Source organism: Miscanthus floridulus, chromosome 10 (genome assembly GCF_019320115.1).
Source record: "Miscanthus floridulus cultivar M001 chromosome 10, ASM1932011v1, whole genome shotgun sequence".
NCBI lineage: Eukaryota > Viridiplantae > Streptophyta > Magnoliopsida > Poales > Poaceae > Miscanthus > Miscanthus floridulus.
In genome coordinates, this window is record NC_089589.1 from 126,336,987 (window position 1) to 126,363,982 (window position 26,996).

At 42.6% G+C, this 26,996-nt stretch overlaps 2 protein-coding genes across 5 annotated transcripts; one reads left to right on the forward strand and one right to left on the reverse strand.

Moving 5' to 3' along the window:
- Positions 1-804: 804 nt before the first annotated feature.
- LOC136487170 (uncharacterized) lies at positions 805-5,631 on the reverse strand. Its single transcript, XM_066484302.1, has 6 exons — positions 4,959-5,631; positions 4,742-4,874; positions 1,942-2,726; positions 1,745-1,859; positions 1,236-1,649; positions 805-1,128 (listed from the first exon to the last, which is right to left on the reverse strand). The coding sequence occupies exons 1-6, from the start codon at positions 5,310-5,312 to the stop codon at positions 1,070-1,072; spliced, it is 1,860 nt and encodes a 619-aa protein (XP_066340399.1). The 5' UTR covers positions 5,313-5,631; the 3' UTR covers positions 805-1,069.
- Positions 5,632-17,640: 12,009 nt separating this feature from the next.
- Positions 17,641-26,734, forward strand: LOC136487168 (putative disease resistance RPP13-like protein 1). 4 transcript variants are annotated; one of them, XM_066484299.1, is made up of 6 exons: positions 17,641-17,836; positions 19,522-19,714; positions 19,814-20,193; positions 20,362-20,574; positions 23,147-26,223; positions 26,317-26,734. In XM_066484299.1, the coding sequence occupies exon 5, from the start codon at positions 23,189-23,191 to the stop codon at positions 26,213-26,215; it is 3,027 nt and encodes a 1,008-aa protein (XP_066340396.1). In that variant the 5' UTR covers positions 17,641-17,836; positions 19,522-19,714; positions 19,814-20,193; positions 20,362-20,574; positions 23,147-23,188; the 3' UTR covers positions 26,216-26,223; positions 26,317-26,734. The 4 variants fall into 4 exon arrangements, with proteins under 4 accessions (XP_066340396.1, XP_066340397.1, XP_066340398.1 ...); XM_066484300.1 differs by lacking the exon at positions 17,641-17,836 and adding an exon at positions 18,096-18,114; XM_066484301.1 differs by lacking the exon at positions 17,641-17,836 and adding an exon at positions 19,396-19,419 and having other exon boundaries at positions 19,795-20,193.
- The last annotated feature ends 262 nt before the right edge of the window (positions 26,735-26,996 follow it).

Here is a 26,996-nt window from a genome sequence, read left to right on the forward strand (position 1 = left end):
ATTTACCTGGATTCACAACCCGCATCAATTGCGTCCTGATTTTTTCTTTTTTGTTCTCCTTGTAGAATTATTTGTCCATCCTTAAATTTTGCATAAACACGGATACGTGCATCATCTATCCATTCATATATTTTGTTGAATATTTCATGCACTTTTTGATGATCTTTCTAAGTAGGAGCATGGGAGCACATGATATCTTCCCGAAGAAACCATACCAATGCAAACAATTTTTAAAGAGAATCTCAGAATTCTACAATTGGTTTCCTAGTCTACATCCAGAAAAAACTGATTTCGCCATTTCTTATAAACAAGAAATAGTTTTTTTTGAAGAAAATCCTACCTATGTCAAATTGGGCTTCAATGTCCAATGGATAAGAAGCAACCTATTTAATGGGCCTAGGCTTACATGCTTGTTGTGGGCCCCTTCTGCGTGGCTGTGGGCCGCTTTCACGTACATCTCTTTTAAAAAATCAAATTGGTGGAAAATGGTCCATGGATCAATGACCAATCCTGGTGCAGTGAATCTACACCGAAATACAGTTCGAGCACCAAATGGGCCCACCATTGAGCTCCTAAAGATAGGGAGAGCTATGGTCGCAGCATCAGATTGCAGAAGAGAGCAGACCAAGCTCCTGATCTGATATTAGCTTAGCGAGACAGCAGAGCTACTAATTACCGTCACCCCCCCTAGCTTAAGCTGCCTAGAAAATTCGAAAGTAAAGTGGTGCTACTAATTACCGTTCCTGTAAAAGTTCTAGCAGCAGAGTGCAGAAATTGACTAAATTCAGTTCATGTTGTACTATCTCTAAAATCAAACCTCCATTTCTCTCAAATATTCAAAGATAGTACATCCCTGATCATAATTCATACAGTAGATCAAAGTCAGGTAACCATAGGTCTCAGCTACTTTAAACATTGTAGGAGTAGCCAAGAAGAATAAGACGACCTAAGACAGAGCCCAACTTTAGGACAGAGTAAAGCCTGAAACAAAACTGAAAAAACAAAAGGGAGCATGTGAAATCGTTGTGCGCATTAGCCCCACACTGTACTGCCTCCATTCTAACAATCATCAGCAGGCAGGCCCATCTCCTTGGCTCCTAGCTTGAGCACATCCCTGCTGCTCTGTTTCTGAAACAGAGAACAAGTGTTAGTAGTATGTATAATAGAGACAAACATAGAAAACAAACTGAAGGGCTGTGCTTGAGTAGAAACGAACACAAGTGACAAGTCACAACCTCCATAGTTCTTCAAGAGCAGGAACAGTGGCCAGATTTCTGCTTCCCATTCAGTGGTGGCGTCATTCGCGTTTCCTGTCCTACGGCGCTTGCTTGTGCAGCTCTTGTTGTGCCTCCACCGGTGAGAGGTGCCATTCTTAGAGCCACAGCTACCGTACCCCCTGTCACAGGAGTGGCACACTTCGTACACCACTGCACAATCTGTGTCGTGAATCTTGGTGAAGTGCATCCAAACTTCTGATTTGCAGCTGGAAGCAGCACCAGTCCTCTTGCGCTTCCTATCAACGGGAGTGTCCATGTAATCACTACTGGACGTGGCAGTTTCAGTGTTCGTGCCTTCACCCAATGTGAATACAGAGCAGGGAGTGTCCATGTAATCACTGGGCGTGGTGGTGTCAGTGTTGACGCCCTCACCTAACGGAAAAACAAAGCAGGGAATATTAACAGTCTGGTTGTGCAAGAAAGGAACGTTCAAATGTGCGGCCGGACTAATGAAGAACTCATATTACCATTGGAGTGCCCCTCGTCATCATCATCTCCATTTAGCCACCTGTCCAACTCAATGAAAGCAGATGAGACCGCATCTTTGTCATAGCGGAATACCTTGCGAATCACCGTGCCCCCCTACAAGCAGTAAGCACGAATGAATGAAGCATGCATAATAAAAACGAAAGCATGGCAACGGTGCTAAAAAAATGTCACCTACCTGAAGAAACAGGGCAGGGGATTGGATATCATCCAGCTGTTGGTATTCGAGCATGATCCAGTCCATCTTCCTGCCGTCCTGATGGTGAAACTCCAGGGTCCTCCTCAGCCCCATGTACTGCGGCACCGGCACCATTTGGATCGCGGCGATCTCCTTGTCAATGTGCTTCCAGCACCCCTTCTGATCCATCCGGATGGCAGTGAACTCCTTGTTTATCTCCTTCCACTGCCCCCCTTGCGTCTGCCGGTTCGACGACCTCGTGACGTACCAGCAGGTGAGATTCAGATCCCAAGGGTCCAGCTGGGTGAGATCCTCTTGACAGTCGAGCTTCACGTCTATCTTCTGTTGCTCGTTGGGATTGTGGAGCGCTGTGCGGAGAAGGTGCAGCATTTCACGGTCCTCGTCAGTGGAAGGATTAGTGCAGGTTGACGAGCATGTGCGAATGTGCCTTCTGAGGTGAGCCGTGCCATGTTTCTTGGGATGAGCCTTCAGCACTTTATCACAGCGGTGGCACGCTGCGTACACCTCATCAGGATCATTGGCACTACGAATCTTGGTGAAGTGCTTCCAAACATTCGACATTCGAATCATTTCTTCATGCACTCCTAAATCTTCATGCAGGCACTCCCACATTCGAGTAATTTCTTCATGCAGTCCTAAATCTTTATGCTGCCACTTCGACATTTGAATAATTTCTTCAGTGCTTGCAGCGATTTCCGCAAAAAGTGCACCGAATGCTCCCACCCCAAGTGTATCGGAACTGCTGCTTGCATGTTGGCAGGAGTCTAAATGAAAAGACAAAATTACTCTTGATAGTTGGTGCTTGTAAAAAGTCGTTTTACTATATATTATCTACTGATCAGTTAGGTAAGGATGCTGACAAGGTGACCCAATGTCTCCAATACTATTTAATATAGTGGCACACATGTTGGCTATACTAATTGCCAAGGAAGCAGGTCAGATAGAAGGGGTCATTCCTCATCTTGTCCAAGATGGTTTGTCTATTCTACAATATGTGGATGACAATCTTTATGAGCCATGATGTTGAGAAGGCGGTAAACATGAAATTGATACTAAGCACGTTTGAGCAACTTTCGGGGCTCAAAATTAATTTTCATAAAAGCGAAATATTTTGTTTTGGTAAAGCAAAAGAGCATGAGGTTTTCTATTCGCAGTTGTTTGGGTGTGGGGTGGGTAAGTTTTCCTTTCGGTACCTTGGTTTACCTATGCACACTAGGAAACTGAGTAATAAAGATTGGCAGTCAATAGAGAACAGAATTGAAAACAAGCTTAGCGGATGGAAAGGTAAGATGCTTTCTTTAGGAGGTCGCTTGGTCTTAATAAACTCGGTGCTCTCTAGCTTACCGATGTTTATGATGTCTTTCTTTGAACTCCCAAAAGGAGTATTAGAAAAGATCGACTGCTTTAGATCAAGATTCTACTGGCAAAGCGACCATCACAAGCGAAAATATAGACTGGCCAAATGAAAAATTATGTGCCAACCAAAAATACAGGGTGGTTTAGGCATACATAATTTGGATTTACAAAACAAATGCCTGATGAGTAAATGGCTCTTCAAGCTGTTAAATGAGGATGGCATGTGGCAAGAATTATTAAGAAATAAATATATAAAAGATAAAACTATAGGGAGCTGTACCAAAAGGCCCACTGACTCTCACTTCTGGAAAGGACTGATGAATGTAAAAGATAGTTTCATGACTTTTGGTTCATTCAAAGTAAAAGACGGGTCACAAACTCGTTTTTGGATGGACACCTGGTTGGGAAACCAACCATTAAAAGATAAATTTCCCTCGTTGTTTAATATTGTGAGAAGAAAGCAGGATTCTATGGCAACTGTACTTGTATCAATCCCGCTGAACATTTCCTTTCGCCAGAATTTAGGGGGTAGAAATCTAAGGGATTGGCATAGAATTGTTGCCTCGTTACAAGATGTGAACTTACAGGGGGAAAGGGATGCGTTTGTTTGGGCATTACATTCATCTGGTACATTTTCTGTTAAATCTATGTATGCTGCACTAATTAACAATAGGGTCAGAGTGTCACAGGATTTATGGCAGATCAAAATTCCTTCAAGAATAAAAATATTCTTGTGGTATTTAAGAAGGGGTGTGATCTTAACCAAGGACAATCTTGCACGACGAAGCTGGAATGGTGATACGAAATGTTGCTTCTGTCACCATTAAGAAACTATTCAAACACATTTTTTCCCAATGTTATTATGCTAAGTTCTTGTGGCGTGTTGTACACTTAATGTTTGGGTTATCACCCCCCTCAGTATACATGATTTATTTGTTAATGGTCTAAGGCGGGTGGTAACATACATAATTCATTGTTATTAATTGCAGCCTTAGCTTTATGTTGGACAATCTGGTTAACAAGAAACGAAGTAGTTTTTGACAAATGCAGACCGAAAACTTTTTTGCAGGTGCTATTCAGGGGAACCCATTGGCTACGGCAATGTGCAAGGCTGTAGCGGCGTAATGATCTACGGGATCAGCTGATTCTTATTGGGCAGCATCTGGAGACATCAGCATTGCACTTCTTTAATTCCAATGGATGGTTATCGACTAGGTTTATTGGTCTTCATTAGTCACAACTTTACTTCCCGCTTTGTTTTCCTAGTGTCTACTTGTAAGCTTGTGATCCCTGTGGGTTGTGTGCTGGTCGCTGTACCGAACTTTGTAATAATTGGCCTGATTCTACCCTGAGGTAGATGAAGCCGGATATAAACTATCCTTTTATCTTAAAAAAAAAAGGTAAGGATGCTGAAATAACGTACCACGGCGGGAGCAGTGTACTTGGTTCAGTTCTTTGTAAGCTTTCACGCATGACTCGACCTGGCGGTGAAGAGAGGAGGCGTGATCTGTTCTGTTTTTGCATTTCTTGAATACCTTACGAAGCACCACATCCTCCTACATGTATACATCGTCAGAAATGGTCAGATTGGTCATTAACATAGTTGTCGGTACGACGGTACTTAGCTTATAGCCTTATACCTGGAGAAACAAGGCTTCTCCGTCGTCGTCCTTGCGGAGGTGGTGGTACTCGTGGATGATCCAATCCGTCTTGGTGCCCTCTCCGCCCCTCGTGCCGTCCTTGAGGTAAAACTCTAGGGTCTTCCTAACCCCGACGTAGGACGGTGAGGCGGAGGAGGAGGACGACGACGACTCTCCAGCCGAACGGATGGCGGTGCGCTCTTCTTCTTTCTCTTTCCAGTACCCAGAATGTGTCCGCAGGCTCTTCCACTTGTTCTTTCTCAGGAGGAAGTATGGTGGGAGGTCCCATGGGTCGTCATGCTGGTACAAGTTGGCGTGCTCCTTCGCCATGCCGAACAGAAGGCTCTCGTCCATGGAGGAGGTAGGTATATGGTGTTGAAATTGAAATTGAAATTGGGTTAGTTTAAGCTGGAACTGGAAGAAGCTAATCTAATCTGAGACGGTGGCGACAAGGGAAAATCCAGTGACAAGTTTGGGATTAGCTGGGCCAAGCAAGCCGAAGCCGGACCTGCGGAGGCAAGTATGGATGTGTCCAAAGCTTTGTTGCTATAGGTGGGAAGGAAAGAAGTGGGGGGATCGAGATAGCAAGTGTATCGGAGATGCTTGGCCTGCCTGGCCATGGCCGCCGCCTCCGCTCCTTTTGTAGACGGCGGGTCGGGCACGCAAGTGCCGAACGCGCGCGTCGGGTTATCTTTACCTCTCGGGCACCCCCAGCCCGACGTGGTATGCTCCAATAGGATCGCTCCTATGTTTTTTTTTATCGTGCCCTGAGTGCCATGGCTCGCGTCCATTCTCGACCTGTTCGCTGGTTGGTTTCTGGGCTGGTTTGGACTGGCTGGTGCTGATTTATTGTGAGAGTAAAACACTGTTGGCTGACTGATTTGGGCTGACTGAAACCAACAAGCGAACAGGCTGTCTGCCGCTGCCGCGTCAGGCTCGCCCGGCCTGGTGGTTGACTGTGTGCTAGTGTGATAATAGTTCTTTTTTTTTTTGAAATGCAACGGGGACGAAGAGTTCCCACCTACATATATTACAACACATTCCAGACATGATCTTGTGGGCGGAGGGTCAAGGACACCATCGTCCCGTTCGCTTGGTTTATAAGTCGTACTTTTTCAACCAACAAACAGTATTTTTCTCTCACACAAATCAGTCAACAGTACTTTCAGCATGGCTTATTAGCCAAACGAACAGGGTTTAGCGCCAATTACAATTTCAAAGAGAGATGAGAGAAAGATTACATCCAAACAATTGATTTCCAGAAATTAGCGAGAAGGGGAGAGTCCATAGGGATACAGCATTGCCAGAGGCTTGCTGTTGACTAGCAGGCCATCACTAGACGATCCACACTGGGAGGTAGGTTTCTGAACACCACATCATGACAGGAGTTCTTTATTTGATGATGATCCATATGCGTTTGTTCTTTTGGTCTTTTGCCTATAACATAACACAAAAGGGATGTACAAAGGTTCCCTGCACTCCGTCCTTTTCTTTTTGCTTCAGGCCTGTCTGGAAGCCCGTTTGATCCATACCCACTGTAAATCACCGGTGAGCTGAATCTTGTTGTCATCGTCTCCGAAGCGCTCAGGCAAAGGAAGGAAACACGTATCCGTGCTAGCCCTCGTTTAGTTGCCGGATTTGGCAGCGGCAAAACCACTGTGACAGCTCTGTAGCGTACTGTAGCATTTCGTTTGCATTTGGTAATAATTGTCCAATCGTTGACTAATTAGGCTCAAAACGTTCGTCTCGCAAAGTACAACCAAACTGTGCAATTAGTTTTTGATTTCGTCAACATTTAGTACTCCATGCATGTACCGCAAATTTGATGTAACGGAAAATCTTCTTTTTACATAGTGCCAAAGTTTAGATTTTGGATAACTAAACACCCCCCGGCTAACTTTGCTCCGCGAGGTGTAAGGGCCAAGCAAAAAAATTAAATCAAGTAGCCTGTAGCCCTGGAGTACTGTCAGCACTGTGCATGGTGACAAGTAAACAGAAAAAAAGGTACTAGTTGTTCTTTTTTTTTATGCAGTAGTTATGCCCTGTTCACGTGCCCTTAAATTCGGTTTGATCCGCTTCTTTTTTCATTCGAAACAGTATTTTTTTCTCAAACAAATTCCTCCAAATTTCTCCAAACGAACAGAGATTCTTTGATTCCTTGGAAAGGAAGATTTCTATTTTTTTTCCGTGTGCGTGTTTCGGGTGGTCGGTGCGTGAGGGGTATGGGATTGAAGTAGTATACAAACTGTCACCACCGGCAACGTATCAGGTGCAAACCAACCATCCTGTGTAAATTTAAAAACTACCGATCATGACCACTAAATGTTGATCCAATAGATAGGGTGAGAGGTGGAATTTTTTTGCGCTTAAGCCCCTCACCCGCCAGCCTTTTTTTTTAGCTTAAGCCTCCTCACCTTATCTATTGAATCAACATCTAGTGGTCCTGATTGGTAGTTTTTAAATTTACATAGATTAATTGATTTGCATATGATATGTTGCCATGGCAACCACTCCAAAAGTGATTGTCGCACCTATAGCACATCTCCACATCGGCCGCCGGGCATATATATGGGAGCCATGGCCCACAGCAGGCAGGTCGATCACGGTGTAAAAGTACGTACAGCAGGTATCCCATTGACTAGGAAATTGAGACTGCATTCGGGCCGGCCCGTGGTGTGTCGTCAAGTCGTTGGTCGTCACCACCACTGGTCCCAAGCTACCTTTAATTACTTTAGCGCCAGCTTGCTCCAATCCTTGTGAAGGGTTAAAAAGACAAATGACAAGTATAAAATCGGTCTCATTTGGTTTTCTATAAAACGGGACTAATGGTCTTTGTTCTCTCTAAAGAAAAAAGTATAACACCCTTAGTGCTCTGAAATGAGTAAAATTCAAAGAGCTACTCTAGGTGAACAAGTAAACGAAAACAGAAACAGATATAATAACTTCTCATTTTGGGCCGGGACAGGGAGAGCCTGACGCGGTACTAGGGGATACGGGCGCCGACAAAAGCCGCCCCAGCCAGCAAGCAGCAAATCGCCACAGCCCATCCCCTCCATCTAACGGGAGAACAAAGCATGGAGTGTCCATGTAATCACTGGGCGTGGTAGTGTCAGTGTTCACGCCCTATGGGAGTGTTAGTGTTCATGCCCTAACGCTAGTTCACCAATGCTAGATGCATAATAAGGGGCAATGTCCTCACTAACCTTCGTTACGTTGGGAGCCCCTATGGGCAGTGCAGATCCGTCGGGTTCGATGGAGCAGGAGGCACCGTCGTACCAGAGTGGATAGTTGTTGTTGTAGTCACCACTGAGCTAGAGGAGAATAAGGAAGAGGGAGAGAATGGCGGGCAATGAACTGAGCGAGGGGCTAGGTGAGAGGATAAGGAGATAGTGACAAGACGGTCATTTCACATGCCCGATCCATGCGGGAAAGGTGACCTGGAGTGTAATGTCGCCAAAAGTGGCAAAAATGAAGCACATTTCACTGTCCATGTGGCAAATTTATGGGTGTCAAACTAAGGTTGGCCACTAGACGAGTGCCAACCACAAGAAGGGCAAAAATTTAAATTTCCGTAAATATATATGTTACATGCAAAATATTTTCTTAATGACTCATATACTAATGGTACTAACAAATTATTTGAAACTATATTAATAACAATGACATATATTTTATATAAGTTTTTACTTTAGATATGTTGGGACATAGACATATGAGTAGCGGAGGCTCCTACATAGCAACAACTATCCGCATGTTTTCTTGGCACGCAGGTATAAAGGAAGGAGCCTTCGGATCACCAAGGGAGGCCTTTGCCTCTGATCACCGGTGAGGCGGAGGTCCAGGCACAGACTCTGAAGGTACCCGGAATAGCTCCTTGGCGGAGGTCGGAGACTGCGGGCGGAGGCCCTATGGTCCCCGCCCGAACGAAGGGAGCTCTTACAGCGCCATGGCCCAAAGTCAGAAATGGGCCTCCTATGGGCCTGATGGTGAGGCCCGAATGGCAAAGGCGGTGCGAGAGCAAAAGACCCGGAATGCCCCTAAAGATTTGAACTGGTCCGAGGATATTCCAGGAATGTACCCAAGCTAGCATAGGGCAAAGATGTACGATGAAATAGTAGCAAACAGTGTCCTATAAAAAGTGGGAGCCAAACCCTATGTAGAGGAGGTTGGTGAATGCATTTATGAAACCCTAATTGAGCCTGGACCCACCTACCACCTTCCTAACGTTCGCCCAGGGCACCCGGCTAGGCGAAGGTTCCACCGTGTCCCACCTGCTGGAAACCTAGTTTTCTAACATTGGTGCCCACCGCGTGCCGGCCAAGTAAAACCCACAATGGCAAGAAAGAGAGGAGCCTTTGTAAGAGCACCTTCACAACCCACTAGAAGGGGGAGGCCCAGGCGTAGCACCCGCAACACCTATGCTACTACTACCGAAGAGCCAGACATTGAAGAAGACGCTGCGGAGGATCATCCTGCGGTGACCGAGGAGGAACCGGTGCAAGAACCAACCCTAGAGCAAGTGCTCCAACAACTCCAAGCTCAATTGTAGAGTACGCAGCAGGAGAGAGGTAGGTTGGCGGCAACCTTCGCTACAAACCAAAGGGCAGTCTAGGCATCACTGCAGGCAGCGGAGATCAGACAGTAGCTGGCTGTTCTGCAAGCTAAAATACAAAGCATGCAACCCACCCAGCATCCTTCCAACGCACCCAGCCAGCCCCATTCAACAAATCAAAGCCAACCCAACCCTTTGCCAGGAATGGCCGCCCAACCAACCTTCGGCACTCCTTACACCTTACCACCAGTCCATAGAACTATAGACTCCAAATCCCCATTGTCCGAAGGAATCCAAAACTCACCCTGTCCCTCTTCCTATAAACCTATTACCCTACCCAAATTCAATGGAGGATCCGATCCGTGCCAGTTCATCATGAGTTTCGAGGCAGCTGTTGCCTCCACTGGTGGGAACGACACTGTCTTGGCCAAGTCATTTGTTATTACAGTTGAAGGTGATGCATTGGCATGGTACTCAATGTTGAGGCCCAGTTCAATATATTCATGGGAGGACCTCCACGACAAGATCATCGCTAACTTCAAAGGGTTCAACACTAAATCCTTGACGTCAATGGACTTGTTTCAGTGTAAACAAAATCAAGGTGAAGACCTGAGGGATTATTTTTAGAGATTCGTGTAGCTTAAAGCGAAGGCACCAAATGTCCTAGAGGATGTGGCAATTGAGGTTGCAATTAAAGGTCTCCATATTAGAGCTTTCGTAGCTCATCTAGCTTGGGAGAAGCCATGCACCATAGAAGAACTGTATAGTGAGTTTGAGAAGTATTACAGGTCAGATAACGACTTTCGCAGAAGGCTGTAAGAGCAAAATCAGAACAAGCAGTACCAAGGGAGCAGTAGGAATGCTTAGAGAGGCAATAGAAGCCAAGGCTAGTCACAACCTCAGCAAAGCCTGATCAACAAGTTTTTAATATAGAGCAGCAAGGGAACAACCAGCAACGACAGCAGACGCCAGAGGCAGCCCCAAACAAATCACTACAGAAGCAGTACGAAGGCAACAAATACAATCAAAGGAAGAACTGGAAGAAAAACCAGGAACCAAGACAGCGAAGGCAATATTGTTTCTTCCTTGGAGAGAACAAAGGGCACATTACCAGAGACTGCCCAGATGCGAAGGAAACTCAAGAGAGGATAAAGAATAGGGCAAACCCTCAACCTCTGTAACAACAACCTACCAGAGAAGTCAACCATACCTTCGCTACACCCTCGCAACAGCCTTATTGCCCAATCTACCTAAGCCTTAACTCTAGTCAAATCCACCCATCCACCTTAGCAGCTGCATACTATTCCAACTTCCTACCCACTTGGCGACCAACTACATAGTAGCAAGGGTAGGCCAGTAACCAACGTATGGAAGCCAACCTCACCTACATAAACCCAAGGCCTCCGCACATAATATTCATAGAGATAAATCAGCCAGCTCAAGTTCACAATAGACAACTTGAAGCATTACCTCCACCACCACCTCCGCCACAGCTAGCTGTGCCTAAAAATGAGCCCAACCTAGAAAACTAGCTCAACCCCCATACACCACTACCCACTATTGGCATGATACTATCAATAGCTGGAGGTTCTTCAATGGAGTTCCAGACAAAGAAGCAAAAGAAAGATCATCTCAGGCTTGTCAACAACATAGCAGTGCAGGGACCACTGCGCTGCACAGATTGGTCGAAGACACCCATTACATTCTTAGAGCAAGACTTGTAGTTGGAAAGCTACCCCTACACTGATGCTATGGTGATCAAGGCCAATATAGCAGGTTGGGAAATTAACGGGGTCCTAATAGACTTTGGGAGCTCAGCAGATATCATCTTCGTCAATGCCTTTGATCAGATGAGTTTAAGCAGAAGCCAACTACAGCCTTCAGATTCCCCATTGATTGGTTTCAGAGGAAAGAAAGTTGACGCATTGGGAGAAATCTCTATGCCAGTGTCCTTCGGAGGTCAAGAAAATGCAAGAACCGAGTATGTAACCTTCGATGTAGTAGACCTTTACTACCCATACAACGCCATCTTCGGCAGAGGGTTTGCAAATAAGTTCAATATAGCAATCCATATGGGTTACTTGTGCATGAAAATGCCCGCTTTGCATGGCATCATCATAGTTCACGGTAGCTAGAAGGAGGCAAGATACATAGAAAGAGCCATCTACAAGTCCCAGCATAACATTAATTCCATCGAGACAGCCAATAGCAATGCGCCAGAGCCTCTGGATATGCCAAAGGGCAAAACAGATCTCAAGGACCAAGAAGAAACAAAATCAATCCCCTTGGAGAATGCAGTGTGTGATAGGAAAGTAATTATTGGAGGCAAACTTTCAAAGCAAGAAGAAGCAGAACTAATATAGACTCTAGCCAAAAACAAAGATGTCTTTGCCTGGTCACCCTCCGATCTATAAGGAGTTAGCAGAGACATAATTCAACATTCACTCGACTTAAATCCAAAAGTAAGGCCAAGAAAGCAGTGACAAAGGAAAATGTCAGAAGACATAATTCTGGCAGTGAAGGCAGAGGTCCAGAGATTGCTAGACGCAAATGTTATCAAAGAAGTCAAATATTCAGAATGGCTGGCAAATGTAGTACTGGTGCCAAAGAAAAGTGGGAAGATGAGAATGTGCAAAGATTTCACAGACCTAAACAAAGCCTGCAAAAAAGACCTGTTTCCAGTTCCAAGGATCGATGCCTCTGTCAATAAGGCGGCAGGATGCAAGCGCTTTTCACTCCTAGATTGCTTCTCAGGATATCACTAAATCTGGCTCAACAAAGAAGATGATGAGAAGATAAGTTTACTACTCCCTTCGGAACTTATTGCTACATTAGAATGCCCGAAGGGCTAAAAAATGCAGGTTCGACCTTCGCTAGAATGACAAAGGCAGTTCTTGGCCCTCAGCTGCAGAAGAACATCATAGCTTATGTTGATGACATCGTAGTAATGAGCAAGAACGAAGAAGATCACATAGTAGATCTAAAAGAAACCTTCACCAATCTCAGGGAAGGAGGCCTCAAACTCAACCTAGAAAAGTGCACTTCGTTGTCAGCAGAGGAAAAATGCTTGGGTACATCATAGGGCCCGAAGGCATAAGGGCAAACCCAGAAAAAATAAAGGCCATAATCTCAATGGTTGAACCATCAACCAAAAAGGAAGTCCAAAAGCTCACTGGAATGATAGCAGCGCCAAATAGATTCATCTCAAAGTTAGCAGAGCGCAACCCCCATTCTTCAAAGCTCTAAGAGGCGGAGACAAGGTGGAATGGGGGTCGAAACAATCGTAGGCCTTCCAGCAACTCAAAAGCTACATAGCTGGCAAGCTCTTGGTGACAGTACCAGATCCAGAGGCATCACTATTGTTATATGTCATAGCCTCTGACCATGTAGTCAGTGGGGTGCTAGTTCGAGAGAACGAAGAAGAGTCGAAGGTCATTCAACAGCATGTCTACTACATCTTAGAAGCCCTATTAGGAGCTAAGTTGAACTACACAGAAATTGAAAAAATATCATATGTTGTCCTCATCTCATCAAGAAAATTGAAGCAATACTTCCAAGCACACGAGATTATAGTACCCTCATCATAACCGCTTGGAGACATATTCAGTAACAAAGAGGCCTCCGGAAGAATTGGGAAATGGGCAACTGAGCTATCCTAGTTTGAACTCAATTATGTGTCAAGACCAACAATCAAATCACAAGCGTTAGCAGACTTTATGGTAGACTGGGCACCTTCGGCACATCAAACACCATAGCCCCAAGCTCAAATCTGGACACTCTACACAGATGGAGCCTAGGGACATTTAGGAGCCGGAGCCTCCACCGTATTGATAGCACCATTAGGCCTCAGGATGAAGTATGCAGCAAGGCTAGAATTCAAAGCAACAAATAAGATAGCAGAATATGAAGGCCTCATACTGGACTCAACAAGGTGAAGGTAGTCGGAGCAAAAAGGGTACTAGTAAAAACTGATTCCCAAGTTGTGGTTGGGCAAGTCAAAAAGGAGTATATGGCAAGAGAACCTGAGCTGGTCAAATATTTGGACACAGTAAGGGCACTTGAGTGAAGGTTCTAGGGATTCACCCTAAAGCACATACCAAGAGCAGAAAACGTAGAGGCAGATGAACTGGTGAAGGCAACAACAAACAACTTGCCCATACTAGAGGGAGCATTCTACCAAATATTACAAGCAGCAGCAACACAAGCAACTGCAAAGGCATTCAAAACAGTCCTAGTCACTGAAACTGAAGAATGGAGGCAGTTGATCACAGATTACTTGAACAATGTGCACCACTTAGAGGATGAAGCAAGCATAGTAAGAATGGCAGCCAGAGCAAGAAGCTACACGCTGATAGATGACATATTGTACAAGAAAGATGTAGTCCGACCATTGCTCAAGTGTATAACTCAAAACAAAGGTAAAGAGCTCCTCCAAGAAATCCACTTAGGAACATGTGGCTCCCATATTGGCCCAAGAGCATTGTCTACGAAGGCAATCAGGTAGAGATTTTATTGGCCCACGCACATCAAAGATGCAGAGCAAATTGTTAAGACATGTGAAGCATGCCAGAACAGCTTCCCACATCAGTCAAAACCTTCGGCTGCAGTACAGCTCATTCTACCGACTTGGCTGTTGCAAAGATGGGGCATGGACCTTGTCGGGCCACTACCACGTTCTCAAGGGGAACAAGTTCGCAGCAGTAGCAATCGAGTACTTCACAAGATGGGTTGAATCTAGGCCACTAGCAACAATCACTTCAGAAACAGAAAAAAATTCTTCTAACAGAGTATAATCTGCAGGTTTGGAGTACCAAGAACCCTAACAGTTGACAACGGGAAACAGTTCGACTCAGACAAATTCAAAGAGTTCTGCAAAAGCATAGGCACAATAATAGCCTTCACATCAGTCTATCATCCAGAGTTAAACGAAGCGGTAGAAAGAGCTAACATAGTAATATTCTCAGCAATTTCGAAGACCTTGTTCAACCTCTACAAAGGCAAGTGGGTAGAGGAACTGCCCAAGGTTGTGTGGTCTCATAACACCACAACATCCAGGATGACAGGCTTTACACCGTTCAAGCTCCTATACGGCGAAGAAGCAATGCTACCCAAGGAGGTTAAGCATCTGAGCCTCCGGGTGATGAAGCAGGCTTTGGCAACAGATGAAGAATATTCAAAAGAAACAATCGAAGGCACAAGGATGGAAGCAGTAGAAGACATCACCAAATACCAAGAACAAATGAGGAAATAGAGAGATGGCCAAGTAATCAGGAAGCTCATTCAACACGGAGACCTAGTCCTAAGAAGAAAGCCCAACGCGGCCAACATAGGGAAGCTCCAACCTAAATGGGAAGACCCATACACGGCAAAGGCCGTCGGAAGACCGGGGTCTTCTACCTGACAGATAGTGAAGGTAACACAACGACTCACACCTAGAACATCGACAATTTGCGTAGGTTCTATATATAATTGTAAAGGGGTGGCCTCCGCAGAACTATAAGCGAAGGTCACCTCACCTCTTTTAGTCTTCACATTTTCCCTTTACATTTTCACGCAAAAAGGGCCTATACTCTTTTCCTCACAAAGGGGCTCCTAGCGGACGTGAGGTTTTTGATGAGGCAGGATCCATGTAAGACCCTCTAAAAATATAAAGAGGAATCCCCCCAAGAGTACTATGAAAAGCGAAGGTCGAAAGCGGCTAGCAACGGAGACACACCATTCAATAATGACATCATGACAAAGAGGACCTTCCACTACCTTAGACAAAGGCTCTAAAGCATGGAACGACCTCCGCGGGTAAATTAGCCTGCAACCTTGACAAAGCCCTATCCACAATCAGGCATCAAGGATTCATCAAAACGACCAAAAGGCCACGAAACCTGACAAAGACCTACCTTTGCTATAGGCAGCAGGTGGGAAAAACACATGGCGAAGACCTGTCCGTATCAGGCACCAGGTAACAATCAGGAATAAATGACTGAAGTACAATAGAATTAAAGAACCAAAGATACACCAAGTACAATAAAATATGTCAATCTCATACGGCTTTAAAAATATACCTAAGCAATAAACCTAGGCCAACCACCGAAATTTATTAAATCGTATAAGTATTAGGCTATAAAACCCAGAGCCCCCCGCACTAGCCTCAGTCAGTGCATCACCACATCGCTAACTCCAGAGAGTGCTAGGGGGAAGTTAAGATAACCAAGACCCACCACACTATAGAGCAAGGCAAGAGAGCCATGGAGGCCGGAGTTTCCTTAGAATCAACAGAACCAAAAGATACCATGCGAAGACTCATAATTACAGCAGCTCGCGTAGCCCAGCGAAGGCCATGGAGAGGTTGATGGGGCCACGCTCAACGCTAACAACGGCGCTGCTCCAATGCCAATATATTACCTCAGCGGTCGGTGCATCGTGTTGTCACTGCTGCCATGTAATTTTTTTTTTCATGCAACCTAAAATCAGTATGAAGCTGGCCGGTATGAGTAGTAGGTATCAAATGCACTCTTGACAGCTCGTGGAATCTCTAGGAAAAAGGTCCACCATTGTATTCGGCCTGTTCGCTGGTTGGTTTCTGGATTGATTTGGGCTGATTAGTGCTGGTTTATTATAAGAGAAAAACACTATTGATTGGCTGGTTTGGGCTGGCCGAAAAACACTGGAGTAACGAGGCGGACCAACAAGACTGACAAACAAAATGTCTGCGGCTATCCGATGGATCAATCAATTTCTAGTACTACTGTATAGCTGGTAGGTGACATGGACGGATAGGGATAAGCACCTCAAAAACCAGTCATGAAGTGATGACTGATGAAGACATATCGACCAACTGACCAAGCAGGCATGCACCGGATATTGAGCCAGCAGCCCCGATGGACAAAAGTCTCCAACGGCATGCCTAGTACAGTCAGGAACAGTGGATCGGAGAGCTGCTACCATTACTCATAATAATGGAATAAATAGAAGGACCATTTGGTGGTCGAAGGAGGCTTCACGTTCATGGAACCCTCCAACTAAATATTAAAATGTGTGCTAGAATATATAGAAGTACTTTGTTAACTAGGACAGCAGAGCAAGGCTAATAATATAGCCGGCTTGCTGGGTTCTTTATAGCCTTCTCTTAGCCCACTTATATAATAGTTAGCTCTTCACTATTAATACATGGTCCACTTGTCCTTCTCATAAAGTTTCTTGTTTCTTATGCCTAAGCTGGCTGTAAGCTTACAGTCCGTTTCTCCTCTCTCCTCCACCTCAGCATTTAGCCAGCTTAGAGCTTGCTATTATACTTGCTCTCAGCCGTGCTTTGCGCAGCCTATAATCTTATATAAGACATAAGTATCAAAGTTTATATTATAACTATAACTAATAAAAATATGTATATTAATTAGCATGCTTTTTCGTTCTGTTCATTTTCTAACTCAACATGTGTATAGATACTATGTGATTTCTCTTCAATTGTGATAAACCTATCAATTATTGATCCATATGTTTTGTCTTCCATATACATAGTTCTTCCCCTCAACATGACACCTCAGTGTATCTTCAATATCTATTTAGTTAAAACTTTCATTTTAGTTATAGTGGAACTACTTGTTGCATCCTATGTCTAGATTTTAATTTTCAAATTTTAAATTTAATTATTACTAGAGTTTTTTTATCATCAAGTTAAGTTCAAACCCAGTTCATAACAGCAGAGGTTAGTAATTATTTAGAAAACAATACTAATCCAACACTTATTATTATAAATGGTGATTAAGAGTGTACTTGCTAGATTTTCTGTTTTTGAGGTTACATATGTTATAAAAAACTATGCAAGTACCGATATGTTATAAAAAACCTATGTCTACACGAGGACCAAGACGTGATAGGCATATGATAGGATAGAGAAGATAGATGACATGACACAAAACCTATTCTAAGAAACCTACTACTTGCTAGATTTTCTTCGATTATTGATTTCACACCGTCCTTTTATGTACCTCCACCAGCGTCATTTATTAATTTCTCTATCGGCCGGCCCCGGTCTAGCTATCTGCTATCGTCCACCAGCGGCGGTCGAGATCTATATCTATGCGAGGCCCCGGGTTCACAGTTCACACACACGGTGGCTGCTAGGTAGCGTGCTAGGTACCACCATCACGAACTATACAGACAACCCCTGTCCTCCTCATCAGACTCTCATCATTCACCACAAAGCTGCTTGGGCTTCACCAAGGGCAGCCCCGCCATCCAATAATCCTTTTATTTCCATGTACCGGAGGGAGAGGAGAGGAGACTACAACCTGGTGGTGGTATACAACTGAGATCTACTGAGAGTAGCAAGGTGCGTGTACATACATCTTCGTTGGATCTGCTCCAATCCGTCCGTCTATCTATATTTCTTTGCTCAATCAATGATGATGCTGAGCTCTATCCATCTCAAAGCCACAACTCATCCTCTATACGCATGTATGCCTGCGTAGTGTCTAGTGCCTACGTACACAAGTCAGCATTTCTTCCTTTATTAATTTGCCTTCCTCTTTCTGATCAGCTGATTCTTTCTCAGAAAGCAAACGAGCTAAACTGCAGATTCGATCTGCACTCCGGCCGGCGTCGGTGCGCGTGTGTCCACTATTTAATCTCTCCTTTTTTTTTTCTCGAATATGCAAAATGTTTGTGTATCTCTGCATTAGGAGAAAGTTTGTTGTGATACAACGATGCGCCCCATGAAAGACGCACTAGGGGGTAAAGGATTATAGTGAAGGCTCGTCCCACCCTACTACACTATTACTCGCTAATTAAACGATCTAAATTTGGTAGCCCTAGTTTCGATCCATTGACCCGCAGTGTGCCGAATGGTTGCGAGTAGATGCTGGACCGAGCTAATGTCGATGGCAATAAGCAGGCAAAACCTAGGCTGGCGTCCTAGTTTACAGTTCTTAGGCAGCAAGTGCTCACTACTTTGGAAGGACCCCGTTGCTTACCACCCCTCTGCTCAGCTCCTAGTATGCCGTGGGCTCTAGGAGGTTCCATGCTTGTTTCTTGTTTTCTCAAATCGAATTAGTTCATGTTTATCTACTCTAGTGTTGTTTGCTATTAAATTTTCGTGAGAGTGGGAGCATCTGGCTGTGGTTGCCGTGCACAGTCCAATTTAATTACTCTCTTTCCTATATTTTGACTGCTTTCAAAATTTGAAAGAAGCACACACAGAGGACAGGGTCTGGGAGGTCGTCGATGTCCAGCTGTGTTTGCTTCTCGACTTTTTATGTTAATTAAATCGCTGCACATGGCTAAGCTACCTGCCATTGGCAGCATGTTTTATTTTCATGTTCAGTTCGAGTTCGTACAAACAAAAATCAAACAGAGAAGCTGTCTTCATTTGGTTAACACTTGTAGTGTGTTAGGTTGGAGGAGTAACTTCATTCTAGATTAGGTGGCGTGTCATGAGTTTATTTCTCAAATTTGATCAAATACTCAAATAATTTCATTTCTCATACGAGTACTAATTATTAGTTTGTAAGCAACGGGCTGATGAAGTGAGAAGTGAGAAGACGACCGACTAGTTTATTTTTCAAACCAAACACTCTATTAAAGAAACCTGAATCAAATCCGTGGACCGAAAACTGTCTAGGTTACGGTGACTGCCAGTTTCACATGTGCTTGTCGAATCTCGAGGTAAACAAATCACATGGGCAACTAACCATAGGCTTATCGATGCCATTAAACAGCCAATAGGCTGCTTAATTAGTATTCTCAATAATCAAATACCATAGGTTCAGCGGTCTTTGCACACACTGCCTTTTAGTCCACGCTTTTCCACACATCTTATTTCCCACTCGTAAGAGGCATTTTGCCACAAGGTCTCTCTAGTTTCCATTTGCTCCTCCATTGCTGCAACCTTTCGTCGTGCACGATGCTCTTCCTATGGTATGTTGTCATTTCTTGAAAAACCTTCATGGCCTCTACTTAGCTAAGAAGGTAGTCTGATTTAGTTGGTTTCTGTTCTCATAGTATTGCCTGGTGATGCAGAGATAGCAGAAGCTTGAGGCTACATCCGTTTCTGTAGGACTACAGATTGAAGAGATCCTACTATCGGGACCACAACAATTTACATCGGGACAAATTGATCTCCATAAGAAGCAGTCTGATCAGTGCCTTTCCAGTTGTCCTGTGTTGACCTACGTTTTCTAGTTCTAATTGTGCTGAAAATTCTGATTCAGTGGTAATAATTCTTCTAGTTGGCTGTCCTAGTTGTAGGTATTGATCAACGAGGCTGTCACTGATCCTGCTAAACTGTTCTAGTTGTCACCACATTTTGCAGGACTTGCCGTGGCATCCGGTGATTGTCCTCCATTATTTATTCTATACATTGGTGTCTAAAGACCTTCCCTCAGTATTGAAGATCTTAAACGTACTCACCTGTAATGATCTGGATGAACTGCTTCCGCAAGATGGTTACTACTAGTTCTTATATATTGTCACACTCATTTCCTTCATTGAAGATGATTCCTAGACTTGCATGTGCTGATCAAGCAGAGCTGGCACAGGTTTAATGCTCTGTGTGCCCATTTCTGTTGAGCGAGTTCATCTCTCACCAAAGTGATCCTGTTGGGAGCAAAAAAGTAAAAATAGCATCGACACATACTGATCTATTTGATGTGTACCATCTGATTAGTGGCTTATCAGTTGACCTGTAATCAGGTACTTACTGCTCCACCATCATAGCTTAAATACAGTGATACTCTTCTTGCTTTAACTTTCTGCTGAACTATTCTAGTTATGGGTACCATCTAGTAATTGCCAGTCATTGAACAACCTTTGTTTTGACAAGCAAGAGATTTGCCATTTAATTCTTTCTCGTTTTTGCAGGTTTAATTAGCTGTGATATCTGTGGTTCTCTGTTGGTGATTGGCGGATAATTTCTTCTATCCACTTAATAAATTGGTTTTTTTCCAAAGGATTTACTTTTGATCTGCACGCATAGCATCGGTGCAGTACGCTGGGTGGGTCGACAATCCAAACGAACTGTATATGCCAACAAGAGGATTACTATTGACTCTAGTTGGAAGATAGATTTCTAAGGTAAGACATCCAACATGTACCAGCAATCTGACCATTATCATGTTTTACCAGATCGAAATGTGTAACTAATGAAAGTATTAGTAGAGGTTTTACGTTCAAGTGCAACATGCCAAGTACTTTTTGAAATTGATAACATCAAATCTAGAGTACCTTAACTTACAACACTTGAAATAGAAAGGGACGAGAACGAAGCTAAGACAGGGGTTTATACCTCAATATTTTACCTTACTACTCATTTTGTCAACCAACACCGTCATGTACCTAGTGTAGGGCAATGCTACGGTACCCTCTTTACTTATTAAGAGGTAATATCTCAAATAAATCTGAGCCATTGATTTTTTAAGGATTTTTGAGTTAATTATCTAATTAATTAATATAAGAAAAGAAAATAAACATCATTAAATCCTCACGTCACGGAAGAGAGAATCAAGCGCATGGCGCCTTCCTTTTCCATGCAGACGGACCCTTCCTTTTGGGTTCAACGTGAATAAGTTCCTATTTTAGTTCTATTTTTACTTTTTGCTAATATATACATGTATACACTACATGTACAAAAAAATTTGGACTGATGTTTGGATCCTTTCATATGGAGGAATTGAAATCTACTTAATAAACTAGGCTATTTAGCTTGGAATTTGACATTCCACCACTTTTCAAAGTTCACATATAAGTCTATCTCAAATTCATAAGGTGTGAGATAGAAATTGGTTCTATAGATCGCTATGTTATATTTCTACTTTGCAACTTATAATATACTCTTCAACTCGCTCTCCTACAGTAGAAATGCAACACATAAGTATCTCTTTCGTATATTCAACAATAATATACAAATATAATTCATATACAACCATATTAGCTTAATTAATATGTGTCTAATTTATGATTCTTAAAATGAATTCAATTCAAGGATCCAAACGGGGCCTCCCTATTCGCTTGAACTTATCAACCATGGTACATTGTTTTTCTCTCACAATAAATCAGCGAACAATACTTTTCAGCCTGGCTTTTCAGCAGTTTCGTTAAAGTTGTACACCATTCATATTATATACTCAGTTAAAAAAATATGTTACATACTTGAATAATATCAACAACGTGAAGTTTTGTGTCCAACGTTAATAGCTGTCACATTATATATTGAGCATGTAACGTGAAGTTTTACGTATACACGTAAATTTCATGTATGTTGGACACGTCTTTTGGCATGTACACGTACACGTTGTAGTATGTCTTGTGGACATGTACGTACGACAGGGTTACTTGCATAAACAAATAGGTAGTTTATATATGCTACCTAAATTATGTCATATCCAAAGTTACAAAAATAAAAAGATTTATCACATTCAATAGATCTTGTATGCATCCAAGATCTAAAATTGATCTTTACATCTAGAACTTTCCTTATTTTATCCTATTTTCCAAAATTAAAAATTAACTAAATATTTATTTGACCTATTACCTCTTAGAAACCAATAGATGATTCTAGCCGTCTGATCTAATGAAGGGCTTACAGTCATTTGGAGGCACCATAGTAAATCTCCTTAGTGTATTATTAGTTTCTAATCCATATGGCATGGCATTATGCATGATTTACTGACAGTAGACAAAAGATGTTTATTCCTGTATATATCATGTCAACCACCACCGTCATGTACCTAGTGTATTATTAGTTTCTAATCCATATGGAATGGCATTATGCATGATTTATTGACGGTAGAGAAATGATGTTTATTCCTATATAACTTAATAACAAGGTGCACGAAAATTCTGGATGTGAGTTCACTATACTCATATAAAACCTATTGTACTAGGGCTTTGCTCTGACACTCCCAAATGACTACTAGGAAGTAATATGTAAAATATATATTTATTTTAATTTTTTATTTTGTAAAATAGGATAAATAAGGTAATTTTTAGATATATAAAAATCTTTTTTATACATCTAATTGATGCATGTGTAATCTATTAGATATGGTAAATCTTTTTATTTTGGAACTTTGGATTGATCTATTTTAATTAGCATGTTAGTCTTTTGATGATGCATGTAACGCTCCGTGTTAGGTACCGTCGTCATGTTAGCTCACGATTTTTTGATGCAACATGTCCCTCCTGTGTTAACTTGCGTATTTAAATGTATGTGAGATGTATATGCATGTTAAGATTAGGTGTATGATGCATGTATAACATGTATACGCATGTAACATACGTCTCCTGTGTATTGTGTTAGCTAGCGTTAAGATGTATATGCGAGTTAAGCTTAGGCGTATTATGCATGTATAATTTGTATACGCATATAATAACATGTAACGTGCACACGAACTAAGAAATGAATGACCGCTTGCTTCTTGTACTCCCGTGATTACAGGATTTGAAAAATCTTTTTTGTTATATTTATTTATTTATTTTATTAAATAATAAAAAATCAACGGTTCAGACTGATTTGAGCTATTACCACCTGTTAGGTAATCCGAGTACCGTAGCATTGCCCTACAAATCAGTAGTGGTATATGTTAAATTTAATGAATGTTATCACATTTGGAGACCAAGTTAACATGTCTTCTCATTCATTGCCCAGCCTCCAACTCTTTATGTGGATCTCCCTAACCATCTTGGTCTGATGGCAACCATACTTGAATCTTTTGTCGGATCATGCGCGAAGAAGTTGCAAGATATTGTTATAGAGGAGGCCATACTAATTTTAGGTGTTAAAGAAGAGCTCATAGAGCTGAAGAGAAGAATGGAGCAAATATGGTACTTTCTTAATGATGCAGAGAAAAGGAGCATAAAAGAATCTGCTGTTAACAATTGGCTTGGTCAGCTAAGAGATGCTATGTATGATGCTGATGATATCATAGACTTGGCCAAATCCAAAGGAAGCAAGCTATTGAAAGACCATTCTTCATTAGTATCAAGCAGTTCAAATACATGCAGTGGCCTTTCTCTTTCCTCTTGCTTTTTTAATATCCAGACACATCATGAGATTGCAGTTAAGATTAAAAACTTAAACAAAAGAATTGATAATATTTCAAAGGATAAAGTATTTACTTCACTCAAGAGTACACAATCAACTGTAACAGTTTCTGTACCAAAACAGAGAAGAAGTTCCAGCCTTGTTGAGCCAAACCTTGTTGGTAAGGAGGTCTTACGTGCTTGCAGAAAAGTAGTAGATTTGGTGCTTGCACATAAGGAAAAAAGGTCTTATAAGCTTGCTATCGTTGGAACAGGAGGAGTTGGTAAGACAACACTAGCACAAAAAATATACAATGACCAAAAACTAAAAGGGAGCTTCAACAAACAAGCATGGGTTTGTGTTTCCCAAGATTTCTCTGAAATAGCTATTTTAAAGGAGATTCTACGAAAAATTGAAGTACAGTACATGCCAGATGAATTAACCGATGAGCTCCAAAGCAAGCTAGAACTGTCCATTAAGGATAAGAGTTTTTTTCTTGTGCTGGATGACGTGTGGCAGTCAGGCATATGGACAAATCTACTGAGAATCCCACTACATGTTGCATCCTCAGTAGTAGTTTTATTGACAACTCGATTTGACACTGTTGCTGTAGAAACCGGAATGGACTATACACATCGAGTTGATTTAATGTCACTGGATATAGGATGGGAGTTACTATGGAAGAGCATGGGCATCAAAGAAGAAAAAGAAGTACAAAATCTACATGACTTAGGGATCGATATTGTTCGTAGATGTGGTGGTCTTCCCCTTGCAATTAAAGTCATTGCTAGAGTTTTGGCAACCAAAGATCAAACTGAGAATGAGTGGAAGAAGATTTTGCTAAAAGATGCTTGGTCCATGAGTAGTCTTCCTAGTGAAATAACAAGTCCTATATATCTAAGTTACGAAGAGCTGCCACACCATTTGAAGCAATGTTTTATCTATTGTGCTATTTTCCCTGAAGATTCGGTAATCTACCGTGATGATATTGTAAGGATGTGGGTCGCTGAAGGCTTTATAGATGAGCAAGATGACCGAGTCCTTGAAGATATAGCAGAAGAATACTACTATGAGCTGATCTATCGAAATCTCCTCCAACCAGATTATTACTATTCTGTTGATCTTATTCAATGTAGAATGCATGATCTACTAAGGCAGCTTGCTTGTCATTTATCCAGAGAAGAACTTTTTGTTGGTGATCCAGATTCAGCAGGGGTTACTGTTATGAGTAAATTTCGCCGTATTTCAGCAGTCACTATGAATGATATGGTTGTGTTACCTAGAATAGATAAGGGGAAATGTAAAGTGAGAACTTGGAGAACATCTTATACAAAGTCTTTGAGAGTCAATGATACAATATTTGAAAGATTACCAAGCATTCGAGTTTTGGATTTGACATATTCACAGATACAAAATGTTCCATCTTGCATTGGACGCTTGATCCATCTACGATTACTATACCTTGATGGGACTGACATATCTTCCCTTCCAGAGTCCATCTGTTGTCTCATAAACCTTCAGATATTGAATTTGGAGAGATGTGATTCTTTGCATAGTCTTCCTTCAGGAATAACTCAGCTATGCAACTTAAGGCGACTTGGCCTAGGGAGCTCACCAATAAATGAGGTTCCAAAAGGTATCAGCAGATTAATTTCTCTCAACGATTTACAAGGCTTTCCTGTTGGTGACGGCTCTTATAACAATTCTGTAATGCAAGATGGATGGAATATAGAAGAATTGGATCCCCTTTGGCAGTTGAGGAGGCTTGATATGATCAAACTGGAAAGAGCAATTCCTCCTAGTAAAGATTCACTGCTAGCAAACAAAAAACATCTCAGAGAATTAGTGCTACGTTGCACTGAACACATAGGTGAGCCATATTCTGAAAAAGCTGTAATCAATATTGAGGAAACCTTTGATTTGCTAATCCCTGCACACAACCTGGAGGATCTCTGTCTTGTGAATTTCTTTGGTCGGAGGTTTCCCGTCTGGCTAGGTAGTGCTGCCCATTTGCCTTCACTGACATACTTGAAGCTCATAGATTGCAAATCATGTGTTCATCTTCCACCAATCAGTCAGCTCCCCAACTTGAAATATCTGAAAATCAAAGGAACCACTGCAGTCACCATGATTGGACCCGAATTTGTTGGCTCTGGGATGGGTAATCTCAGATCTACAGAGGCAGTAGCTTTTCCCAAGCTTGAAACATTGTTCATCAGGGATATGCCCAACTGGGGGGAGTGGTCCTTTGTTGCTGAAGAAAAACAAGAAGCAACAACAGCATTCACGGAAGGAGCAGAGGATATGGCTGCTGCAAATCAAAAGGGGGACGCCCCACCTCCAAGGATGCAGCTGCTGCCACGATTGAAGAAGTTGGAACTTGTCCGCTGCCCCAAGCTGAGAGCTCTCCCACGGCAGTTTGGACAGCAGGCCACCAGTTTGAAGGAGCTCCATTTAAGACAGGTGCACAGCCTTGAGGTGGTGGAGGACATCTGTTTCCTCTCAGAGGTCCTTTTAATATCAGATTGTGAAGGCCTAGAGAGGGTCTCAAATCTTCCCCAAGTGAGAGAGCTGCGTGTACAGCTGTGTCCCAACTTGAGGTGTGTTGACAGGATGGACAACTTGCACCAGCTGTTGCAGACAGAGGATATGGAAGACATGCCGAATGAGACATGCCGAATGAGATGGCTATGAAGATATATGTAAGCTATGACCCTTGTCTGAATTTTCTAATTTGGTTAGATGTTTATCTTCTCTGCTTTTAATTATACATGTCCGTTTTCAATTATTTATAGGTAATCTGGCATTGAGGACGGAAGAGACGACTAGAGTCTAGAATTTGTCTCATTGATATCCATCAGGTGCCTTATTACGCTGGGCTGGATAGCACGGACGCGTGTCTCGTGTCAAGCTGATGCAAGAGTTGAAGAATTTGGTGCTCTGCTTATCGAGGAAGGAGAAGATCCGTTTCGGTGTCTCCTGATCAAGTGGCGCATGTATCTGAATAACCAGTCTTTTGTTTGCGTATGTATCTGAATAAGGTCGTGATATATACTGCTGGTGTTTTTTAGTCTTGTTTTTTTCTTTTAAGTTGTGCCAAACATTACATACGTTGTTTGGAGCCCCGGCCTGTACTTTTGCTGCTACGTGAAATGCGGGAGAGCACGTGTTACTTTGCACTATTCTTTTTTTTTAAAAAAAAGGTGTTGCTAAGCTGGATTTTTCTTTTTGTTCAATCGTCGCCAGCCCTGTGAAGGGCCCGGAAAAAAAAAAGAAACGAGGTTCATTTTGTTTTGAGGAATGCTCAGTGGATATGTTTCATCTAAAGATTGGATTGTTGAATTAAATCAAGAAACGTCTTTGTTTTGACCCTGGTGAGGCGTTTTCTACGTGCATGACCTCATAATTTTCAAGGATGCTGTTATCTGTGACCTGATCACAGTAGGATCGGAGCCTCCTTGCCTTCGTATCCTCC

Coding starts and splice junctions, on each gene's coding strand:
- LOC136487170 (XM_066484302.1), bottom strand. CDS start 5,312: ATGGACGAGAGCCTTCTGTTCGGCATGGCGAAGGAGCACGCCAACTTG. Junction 4,875..4,958: donor GAGAAGCCTTGTTTCTCCAG/GTATAAGGCTAT, acceptor GTATACATGTAG/GAGGATGTGGTGCTTCGTAA. Junction 2,727..4,741: donor AGTACACTGCTCCCGCCGTG/GTACGTTATTTC, acceptor CTTTTCATTTAG/ACTCCTGCCAACATGCAAGC.
- LOC136487168 (XM_066484299.1), top strand. CDS start 23,189: ATGGCAACCATACTTGAATCTTTTGTCGGATCATGCGCGAAGAAGTTG.